The 12,091-nt window shown below is 40.4% G+C and overlaps 1 protein-coding gene across 8 annotated transcripts in view; it reads left to right on the forward strand.

Annotated features, from left to right (window-relative positions):
* The window catches only part of LOC105392252 (KH domain-containing, RNA-binding, signal transduction-associated protein 2), a 227,335-nt gene that overhangs the window by 171,474 nt on the left and 43,770 nt on the right, over window positions 1-12,091 (forward strand). For all 8 annotated transcript variants that reach the window (XR_007267429.1, XM_048628214.1, XM_048628213.1 and 5 more), the window contains exon 3: window positions 5,347-5,444. Coding sequence is in view for 7 of the 8 variants with exons in the window: in XM_048628214.1 (XP_048484171.1) it covers window positions 5,347-5,444 (98 nt within the window). In the remaining variant the exon portion in view is untranslated. The remainder of the gene's footprint in view (window positions 1-5,346; window positions 5,445-12,091) is intronic.

The following is a 12,091-nucleotide window of genomic DNA, read 5'->3' on the forward strand; positions in this document are numbered from 1 at the left end:
CGACGCAAACTGTCCAGGTCCATACCACCAAAACTACGCAGCATGAGAGTTCTTGACTTCGCCTTAGGGGGGCGGACTTTATACGATAGATATATTAAGTCATGATAAGAGAATCCAGTGGACCCGCACTGGCCGTGCTTAGCAACATGATCAGTAGAAGATACGAGAATAAGATCAAGAAGAGAGGGTTCGCAATTAGGAAAATGATGAGTGGCACTCAGAGGGAGAACATTCATGTTGCTAGACTTGACTATAGATTGAAAGGTAGAAGACCGAGAATCATTTTTAAGGAGACAAGTATTAAAATCACCCATAATAATGGTATGACTATAATTAGGAATATAATTGACCAATAGCGTTTCAAAAGAGCTGAAGAAATTTACACGCAATGAGGAGCTGTAATACACGCCAAGTAATATTTTGGCGTGTGACATCGTTACTTCAATAAGTAGATGTTCGCCCGCATTGCCTGGTGGTGGTTGAGTGGACAAGCTAAGTATGGAGTAGGGAATGTGCGAGCGGAGATAGATAGCTACGCCACCGCCACCACTGCCAGTGCGATCATTGCGTATGAGACTAAAACCAGGCAACGCGTACGAAGCAGACGGGAGACATGGCTTGAGCCATGACTCGGAAACTAAAATTGCGTGTAGGTTTTTATTTTCAAAAGAAGTCAGCATATCAGAAAAATGAGACGGAATACTCTGGGCGTTTATATGAATAACGTTGAAATTATCCTTCACATCCGTGAATACGGAGTCAAGGACATCAGGTAGATCAGGAAGACTATGAAAGCTACTACCGGCACTGTTCAATTCATCTGACTCGGAACCATCGAAATATTCAGAAGCTAGTGACTCTTCATCACTACTCACGTCAAGAGCTACTTGCATTTTTTTTTTTTTTTTTTTTTTTTTTTTTTTTTTTTTTTTTTATGTAGCCTGGTTAGTGTCCCACTGCTGGGCAAAGGCCTCCTTATAAATTGACCACCGGTCCCGATCCTGTGCCTCCTTCGGCCATTGAGGTAAAAACTTGTCGAGGTCGTCCCGCCATCTCCGTCTGGGTCTTCCACGACGCCGACGTCCATCATTGGGCACCCACTCGGTGACAATTCTTGCCCACCGGTCCGGGTGCATGCGACAGACGTGGCCTGCCCAGGCCCACTTCAGCTTCGCAGTCTGTGCGCCCACATCAGTTATACGAGTCGAGGAGCGTAGCGTGGTGTTCCGGATTCGGTCAATCCTTCGTACACCAAGTATAGTACGCTCCATCGCTCTTTGGCAAACCTTGAGTTTGGACTTCTGATGTTCGGTCAGAGACCAAGTCTGTGCACCGTAGGTTAGGACAGGCAGTATACACATGTCGATGAGTTGGCGTTTGAGTGTTAGAGGGAGAGTGCCCTTCATAAGATCTTTCATGGACCAGAAGCTCTTCCAGGCGTTGGTAATGCGTCTTTCGACTTCCTTGTCCTGCCTGTTTTCGAAGGATGCTATCTGGCCCAAGTAGATATACTCATCGACATATCCTATTTCCTGCCCGTCTACCTCGACCCTACTTTTGGCGCTATTGGTCATGACTTGTGTCTTAGACCTATTCATCTTCAGCCCCACCTCAAGGCTCGCCGTGCTAAGGTCTTGTAGCATTTGTGTCAATTCTGATGCGGACGGAGCGAACAAGACTATATCGTCGGCGAAGCGTAGGTTTGTTAGCATTCTGCCACCAACGTTGAAGCCACAACTTGCATTAATACCAGCAAAAATAAATATAATTTTAAATATAATAAAATAATATACCTAATATAATACTAACCTACACTAACAGTACAAATAATAATATACTAAAGTTTTACAATAAACTTGCAAATACCTGTAGGTACCTGCGAGCAACTATTGATACAGAAAATTTAACTAACAGAAATATTTTAACATCACAAAACAACATAAGCAAAAAGAAACAAAACGCAAAACAATATTATTTCGTTCCAAAAACTAAGTTATAACAGGAAAAACAAAATTACAAATAATAGTCTGTGTAACGCACGCTAAGACAGAATGTCAGTTGTCACTTGTCAAGTTGACAATTTACTACGTCACGGACAACACGGACATAACACATAACCAATAAAAAAGAAAAATTCACATTGAACCAGTGGAGGGTACCAAATTGAACGCAAAAGAACGAACTCCGGAAATGAAAATGTGATGGGGACTACTTTCTTGGAACCCTCTTGACCCTAGCCTTAGCTGATGAGGCCACATCACCGGCTGTCTTCGCTTCTTTAGGCGCAGGCGCAGAGGCTGGTGCTTCAGGCGCCGCCGCGGCCGGGCAGATCACATTGAGCTCAGCCAGTGTCGTGATGCTGTGCTGCTTCCCGTCGCGGTCCAGCACAATGACGCAGCCGCCCCTCGTCCAGCAGCGCGAGACGCCGAGCCGCTGCCGGGCTGCCAGGAACGCATCGTGACGCGGCTTGGTCAGGAACTCTGCTAGCGTCCGTCCGCTGCCCTTGAGCTTCGATTTAGCGTGCCATACCCTGTTCCTTACTGAGAGATCCTTGAATTTGACAAGGATAGGGCGAGGCTTATCTCCAACGCGGCCCAGCCTATGACAACGCGCAATGTCGGTGGCGCAGACGAATCCAGGGTCCTGTATGTGATCAGTCACAGCCTTCACAAGGGCAGCAACTGTGTCCTCGCTCTTACTGTCTGGAACACCATGCAGAAGAAGCATTTTCCGCCGGCTGTGTGTTTCCATCTTGTCGATGTGCTGCACCAACATCCCCACCTGCTGCTGGAGGCTGCCCAGTGCCATCATGATGAACGAGCGGAACACAGAGAATTCAGCAGCCAGTCCGTCTGTGGTGGTGGAGGGCGGGGCCTTCGACATCTGAGTGTGGAAGTCTGCCATTTTTGCAGTAAAATGCTCCTTCAGTTCATTGATTGAGTCAACAATATGCTCCATTGCAGTGTTGTTTATATTGTGGTGTTATAAAAGATTATAATAGTCACTCGCAGGTAAAAACTATCACAATTTCATAAAATTTAAAAATTATTTCTTTTTATTTGGTAATTAATTATATTAATTAAATTTAATTTAAAAGTTAATGTGTACTTTATTTCACATCTACCCGCGAAAAAAAGTCATATCTCATTATTTACTAATGAATTATATATTGATATAGATTAGACGGGTTTATTGAAACCACAAGAGCGAATTACCACTACTGGCAAACTTAAAATCTTATAGAATGAAGAAATATTACGCATTTACGTGAGCTGTCACCGGAACAGATAAGTTTGTGGCACTATAATTCAAAATAAGACGTCAACGGTAGAATTTGGGTCTTATTTGTCGAGACGTTTCTTTTGCGCTGACACTCTATCTAGTTCGTATTAAAATGTCGTTGATGGTAATAGTTAAGTTACGAACCCACCAATAGGTACGTAGAGCAGCTTGTAAGTTTTAGGTCAACACTGACTTACGCAAAACTTAACACCCTGACAAGTGAAACTTGTAATAAGTAGTTTAAAACACGTGTTCAATGGATAAACGCGGTGTGTTTGGCAAAGTTTTTGGCAGAAGCTAAAAGTATTTAATATAACATAAGTATAAAATCAATTTTTTTTAATATTTTCCACTAACAGACGTTTGATAGGCGACTAAATACATTTAAGCATTTGCAGAAATTGCACCTAAGGGTCAGTTTTTCTGGTATTATTTAAAATACCTACTGATACCTATCGATTTTTTTATTCATACTTTTTGTATTAACTGACAGACATTTTGACAAGTGACTAAATACGTTTAGAAGACATCAAAGATACTTTGCTCATACGTTTGGTAACCATCTTGTAGAATGTATACTATGTATTTCTCCTACAATGTCAGTAAAACATTGTGTTTCTTGGTGATTCTTTCCACTCAAGGTTAGATAAACCTATTGTCGTGTCTAGACAAAATAAATAGTGCTCCGTACGTTCTTCTTATTGACTTGTAAAGGCATTTGGTATATTGGAAAGCTTTCAATTTGAAATTCCTAATCGAAAAAGATGGGTGTTATATACTAAACGTATTATGTTAGTGGAGGCGTAGCTCCCAAATGGTCATACCGTTTTTTTTGGGTCATATGTTTTACTAGCTGTTCCCGCGCGCTTCGCTTCGCCTTAAAAAGTTTTCCCGTGGGAATTCCGGGATAAAAAGTAGCCTATGTTCTTTCCCAGGGTCTAGACCGTATGTATACCAAGTTTCATTCAAATCCGTTCAGTAGTTTTGGCGTGAAAGAGTAACAGACAGACAGACAGACAGAGAGAAAGACAGACAGACAGACACAGTTAGGATTAATCCGTGTCTTCGTTCGCATATTTCATCAAAATCAGCTTATTTGTTCAAAATTCATGCGGGTTTTTTTTAACCATGGTTAGGTTACTATATCATTCATTGAAATTAAATGAAAAGATGTTTATACGATGTAAAATTACCTATTTGTCGATAGTCATAACACTCATAACTCATAACATTACTCTACCACAACTTCCCAAAAGCTCCGCAACAAACGAGAAGAAATGGCGAAAGCACAGACCTGTATTTGAATACACAACGCTTGTCTCATTCCTTGTATAGAAACCAAGCGTGCCATTATTTTTATACCTACTGTCACATCAGTCACGTCACTTGAACGATTTAGTTTAGGAACGTCCCTAATGACACTGCGCTAAAGGAAGATAATTTCACTCCCTTTTTACACGCGAAGTACATGCACTTGCGTTGTCTACTCAAATACAGGTCTGTGGGTGAAAGAAACAAATAAAAATCTCGAAACAAATTTTTAAATGACACGATTCCGTATGCAATGTGAACGTGTATCCGCCATCACGTGTCGTGTTTTTGGACGAATCGTCACTGACTGATCTAGTGTAAACGGGCCCTCAGTGTATTATTCATCACGGCCCATCACGTCTTCACTGCTGGGGTACCTACTGGTCTCATTCCAATGAAGGAAGGGTTGAGGCCTAGTCCACCACGCTGGCCTAGTGCGGGTTGGTGTATTATTATGGTGATATTATGGTGACGACCGAATGGCGTAGTGGTTAGTGACCCTGACTACTGAGCCGAAGGTCCCGGGTTCGATTCCCGGCTGCGACAAGTTTGTTTAAACACAGATATTTGTTCTCGGGTCTTGCATGTGCCCGTAAAATGGCAATAGGCCCGCCCCCTATTACATTGGGACTAGCATAACACTAGCGAAAAGTGGGTGCAGCAATGCAACTCTTCCTACCGCGCAAGGGAGTACATTAGTACAAGGTGTCAGTGTTTTTTTTATGATGATGACCAGTTCCTCCGTTGTTGCAGGCGAGTGGCGCGGCGAGCGCAGGATGCTGGACATCACGCGGGACAAGCCGGTCAAGGTGTGCGTGCGGGTCGTGGTGCCCGTGCGGGACCATCCGAAGGTTAGTTTAGCTTCTCCTGTACATCTAGTACAGGATTGATAGTTTGACGAAAACCATAAAAGGTTACGTTATCTCGCTTACAAAGTAGAGCCTCTAGCGGAAACTATCATGAAACTTTTCACAAATAATGTATGCAGATGACAAAAGAAAACTTAAACTTTTTCTAACTTGCAAAACCTTTACTAGAGGCCCTGAACACTTTTTCACTGGCCTAGAATATAGCCCGGTACTTATATGCATTTATTTTATTTAATGTTATCCATCTCCTTCCCCTTGAACTCCGTAGGACAGTAGCAGACGTTATTTTCCTTTTTATTAATTAGAGGTTACATAGACTGTTCGGAGCTGCTTCAGATGGTAAACTGTCCCAACCAGACCATCCAGGAAATTTAAAACCCTCCACATACCTGCTTGCAGCACTAAATTGTCTTGGGTTTTAATTATTTTTCTATCTATATTATATCTGTGTGGATATATCAGCTGTCAAAGCCTGTACTAATGGTATCATATATCAGGCTATGCCTAGCTTGGGGTCGGATTTCCGTGTGTGAGATATCCCCACATAATATATATTATTGTTAATAATATTCACTTTGTACACTGATATGATTATAATGTTCAATCACGCTATACGTATAACGTTCATCCACTATATTCAAATTAATTAGTTCTGTTGTCTCTGGCCATGTATCCGGTAATCTCGGCTGTCAATATCCATTGTCTATGGCAGATCAGCTTATGATGACCAATTTCAAGGTCCTGATTAATCTGGTAATCAAACAGTGGTTAACAAGGTGCGGTAGTAAGGTTGTATGTTCAAATACTGAAATGGCTTTTAATACTATATCTAGGTATTTACTGATGTATTTATATTGGACACATGATAATAGGTACACAGACCATTAGTGCCTGTTTGACTAAAGTAAAAATTTACATGATCAACAAAGTTTGCATGGAGAACCAAAAATAAAACAAATTTACAAAAGTCGTCAAACAGAAGTTGTTCAGAATCACTTTCTGAATGTAGCCGAAAAACTAAGTCTCTGTCTCGTTCACGTCTCGTTGTATTAAACATTTCAATTGAACGATTTTCGTTATCCTCCTTTACCTTTTTTTGTCTGCAAGAACCTACCTACCATCCTAAGTAATAAAAAGCTCAATTGGGTGCAGACCGGTAGTTAAGGCTTTGCTTATTATATATTTAAAGTGATAAGTACTACTTCAAAATCATATAACTATGTATATTTTGAATTAAATAAATTTAACTACCCCTAGAACTTTATGACTAACATTAAGGCAAGTTTTATTTACTTTGTGAGAGAGATTCCAAACCTATATCACGTCGAAGTTGAAGCTTCGAGGTCCGTGCCCCGAATATAGATTCTTAACTAACTCAAGAGGGCTACTCTCACAAATCTCAACGTTTCGTAGCCCCACTGCTCTAACTGTGACTCTATCACGTTGCGTTAAGGGCAATGCATCAATGCAGACTGCAGTATGTTTAAGTAGTCAGGGGGTTATTCTATATGACGAAAAACTAAGTTTCGGAGCGCTACAGCGCTAGACCCGATTCTATCTGGTTGCATTAAACATACTGCAGGGCGATCACGAAAAATATAGAATCGAATGCGAGTGCGACTAGTGGCAACTTGACAGCACTTTCGAACACTTTTTACCTATCGAATTGACAGTTGTCGCACTCGCATTCGATTCTATACGTTAGCTCTGTTTTTCGTGATCGCCCTGCACATTGCACGGCAGCTCTCGTTTATCGTAGAGTAGAGACGCCGATTGATAAAAAACAATCTGAATCTGTTTGTTATGATAAGTAATTTAAATTTTACGACACAAACTCCTAATACTTACCGAACTTATTAGGTAGATTGTACGACAGTACAACTTCGTATATCGTCTCACCAGGGGCAGGGTAGACCCCCCGGCAGTGCTTACACAATGTTATGCGGGTAGTTTCGCTTTACAACTCTTTACGAAACATTTTGTGAGTCTATTTCATCAGTCACTGACTTTTACTTTGTTTGAGTTAACTAATATTGTTCAGGGGCCAGTTGTAGGCTTTTCACTACCGAACGACGAGCAGTGAAACCTAAGGCAAATTCTATGGCGCGGTGCTAGTGCAGCTAGTTACAGCTTGATGGCGTCCTTCCAGAGCCATACATACCTACATATATTATTCAAGTTTACTCGCCGCTTTTCGGACGGTGTAAAAACTTCCCCAGGTTTGGTAGCGACCAGAAACTTCAACTTTATTTAGGTACTTAGTACATAATCAATTAATAAAAGCAATGTAAAATTATAAGTACCCTTCCCTTATAAATACTTTAATATTCACACTTTCATAGTAACCAATATTATAGCTTCAATCGGATTGGACGAAACTTGACAAGGTCATAAAGTATAAAACTTAGATAAGACATTTATTTTCAGGACCAACTTCCCGACTCCCAACTTTGTTCAAAACTCAGTGGACAAAGGATCTGATCTATTGCTGTACCGAGCCTGTAAAGAGTAGAATTGTATCAGTGATCCAGCTGAAAGATGTTAGGGAACAAAAGTTTCGGAAAAACAAAACTGTAGCGCTAAGCACTACTCTATGGTTCGTTCGCCGATTTAAAGAGTGAGTAGCGCTCCTTGGAAGAATATAATTTTTTAGAATAGAATACTCTTCATTTTGCACCATTAAAGAAAACATTACAAAATCACAACTTATATATAAAATAGTACAAAAAAACCGGCCAAGTGCGAGTCGGGCTCGCGCACAAAGGGTTCCGTAGCAGCAAATATAATATTACAGTTAAATCAACCTATCTCAAAAACTATAAGAGATACTTTGATCAAACCAAAAATCGTTGAAAGAGTTAATTAGCATGCATCACCTCTATTTTTTTTAGAATTTTATACCCCGTAGTTATAAAAATAGAGGGGGGGACATACTTTTTACGACTTTGAGAGCTGATATCTCAAAAACCGTTCACTTTAAGAAAAATGTTTTTTAGAAAACTTTATATCATTTTAAAAGACCTTTCCATTGATACCCCACACGGGTATGTACATCGAAAAAAAAAATTTCATCCCTCAGTTACATGTATGGGGGGCCCCACCCCCAATTCTTTTTTTTACTATTTAGTGTCATATTTTTGTAGCGGTTCATACAACACATATTCCCATCAAATTTCATCACTGTAGTACTTATAGTTTCCGAGTAAATCGGCTGTGACAGACGGACAGACGGACAGACGGACAGACGGACATGACGAAACTATAAGGGTTCCGTTTTTGCCATTTTGGCTACGGAACCCTAAAAAGGCGGTCTTACTGCTTAAAGCAATCGCTACCAGACATCCTTTGGATGGAAGAGACAATTTCAACATAATTAATGGGAGTAGAGGTGCAAGGTATACTACTTAAACAGTACATACTATAGACTATATACCAACACAATATAAAAAAGAAGATCTCTAGCTCCAGCAGTCGACGATTACGAGATATTCAAAGATAATCATAGTAGGTAGTCAAGTTTCGGAATCATTACTGCGTGTACATAGACTGTCAACCTGCAATGATCTGTACCTACTTTGTATGTTTTTATGTGTATGCAATAAAGAGTTTAAATAAATAAAATAAAAAAAATTACTCTTCCTCCGCCAATAAACAAAGTTCACGTTGTTCAGCGTATAGTTTTTTCTCTCTTAAAAAAGGCAAGCACATAAAGAAGGAGCTTAAAGGTATTTATCCACTTTATCTGAAAGGGCCGCGACACCGGACATATAAAACCATTACAACAGGGTCTTAGGCAGGTCTACTCAATGAAAAACTGTTCTTACCTTTCGCTTTGAAAGTTTTTAAGTTATATAATAAAGTGTGAGAGTCTTTAGAAGTATGTTTTAGTACGAGAACAAAGCGTTTGATGCGAGCTACGTACATCGTTTTTAGAGTGCTATGCATTATATCAATAACACCTTGCGGGTACGTGGTCTCCACTCGAGAACTCTTCTGCTCCACCGACCATCAGTCCTTCGAGCAATGTGTCCGGCCCACTGCCACTTCAGCTTACTGACTGGATTAGCTATGCCGGTTACTTTGGTTTGTCTACGATGTTGCTCACTATAAATAACAGAACAAGTCAGTTAATATTGTAAATTGGTATAGTTGACATCAAACCACGAGTAAATACAGCTATGATTCAACTATGAGCCTTAACACGTATAAATTACGGCTGCTACAGTTGGCTACAATATGAAAAACATTGCGCCAGCCCCTCCATAATAACCCGTGCACGCACTAGAAAAATACTCCTGGCTTTCTGCTTAAGTAGACCACGTAATTACCTAATTCATCAAGTACTTACGTACCCTAAAAACCGTATTACCCACCATCAGTGGAGATGTTACTTCAAAGCGCCCTTGTTGATGCGAATGAACGTATAAAACCATTAGGTCGGCTTACCTTCGCATTTGTAGCACGCCGCGCTAGGCGGGTCACTTTAGTTTACGAGAAATAATAAATAAAATCCTAACTAATATTATAAATGCGAAAGTAACTGTGTCTGTCTATCTGTCTGTCTCTTTCCCGCCAAAACTACTGAACGGATTTGAATGAAATTTGGTATACATATGGTCTAGACCCTGAGAAAGAACATAGGCTACTTTTTATTCCGAAATTCCCACGGGAAAACTTTTTAAGGCGAAGCGAAGTGCGTGGGAATAGCTAGTAATAAATAAATATGTGGGGACATGGACACGGCCATCCGACCGACCCCAAGCTAGGAAGAGCCTGTGTTATGGGTATCAGACAGCTGATATATCTACACAAATACATAGATAGTAGATACATATTAAATATAAATATCAAAACCCAAGACCCGAGTACAAATATTTGTCTTTAAACAAATATCTGCACCAGCCGGGAATCGAACCCGGGACCTTTGGCTTGGCAGTCAGGGTCACTAACCACTACACCAGTCGGCCGACGAGAAATGAAGTTTCTGAGCGCTGCTGCCAATCTTGACTATAGTTCGTTGCGTTAAAGTGCCGATTTCATGTTCACGAATGGCCTTTTCTAGCTTAACTAGCTGAAGTAACCCTCCAAAAGCTTAGCTTAAGCCAGCTGCGCCGAGTCTACAGCTTTTGGTTTTAGCGTATGGTCTTCGTTGGTTTATTAATTGAAATTTGGGTCCGCGTATAAAATTCGAAATTCAAGTCAAAGGTTTTATGTAAATAGCTAATATTATGGTAATCTCATGGTGCTCTGAGACGTATCAAAAGACGCTGCAGTTTTAACTTATTGTTGCAACAAAGCAACTATAATTTATAACCATCCTTAATAGTAATGTGTTTTAAAATATTTATTAGTTATCTTCTTTCTGATCATTTATAAAACCCCACCCAAGATTAGGTAGGTGCTTGTGTGTATGGTGTTTACATATTATATTAACAAAAGGAAGGCCCATCCTTTCCCATATAAGCCTGTAACATAACAAACGCAGCTGCCAAGTAAAATATCTCGTATAAATTCATTAAATTGTAATGAAAACGTTTTACTTGCATAAGTACAGTGAGCCGCAGCTATTCATTATCATTAAATTGCGTTCGTAGAATGCAATTCATAACCAAATGCTTGCATAACTTGAGAACTGTTATTACAACTAACGAACTATTATGAATTAGGGATTATGTTTATGAATGAAGTGAGCTTGTTATTGTGAGTGAAAGATGATGAATGAATTAACCCTTAATAAGGCAAGGGGTAAATAATTTCCACCATATTTTGAACTCTAGTAGCTTGAGTTACAGGAGAAAACCAAGGAAAAAAAATGTACCTACCTATTCGCATCATGCCTTATTAAGGCTTAAGGTACAGTAAGGTGCAGATAAACCTGACCCCCCTCAGAAGCATTGTTAGTATGAGAGGGGGGTCAGGTTTCTTTGCACTTGACCGTACCTATTGGGTATCTCTAATTATACGAATACCCTATCACATCATATTCTGGTATAAATACTGCCATGAATTTGTTCTCAACTTTTACATTATGACTACACCAATATCACTGTTTTACGCGTTTACGAGTACAATCCTCGTAGGATTTTCAAAATCCTTCCCTAACATAAAATATCGTTTTCCAGTAGCCCCTGTAGACCTATATGGAGGAGGCAAAAAGGGTTAAAGTCGCGCATAATCTCCATTTAAACCTGTAGCGAACTGTACCCCATGGATCCTTGGGCAGGTCGAGAGAACTGCAAACACACCGTGGAGGGTTCCGCAAACAGACGCACGAGATCCGCAGTCTAATGGGGTCCAGTGGGCTATTATTAGCCCTTTATTGTTACCTAGTTACTCGGGTTTCTACTTAGATTAACTATATACGATAGATGGAGCGTCAGTGCAAAAGAAATGTCTCGACAAATTTCTATGTCTTATTTTGAATTAGTTCAGTAAGAAGATTTGTGTCTTTAATGTGAAGCGTCAGTTGGGCGAGCTTCAGTGATCGTAACTGATCACTGAGGTTAAGCAAAACATGGCACAGTCAGCCATTGGATGGGTGACCGATTTTCAAGTGGTTGTTTTCTGGACGCTTCCGTGCTTCGGAAGGCACGTTAAGCCGTGGGTCCCGGTTGCTGCTTCGGTAGCAG

Source organism: Plutella xylostella, chromosome 20, assembly GCF_932276165.1.
Source record: "Plutella xylostella chromosome 20, ilPluXylo3.1, whole genome shotgun sequence".
NCBI lineage: Eukaryota > Metazoa > Arthropoda > Insecta > Lepidoptera > Plutellidae > Plutella > Plutella xylostella.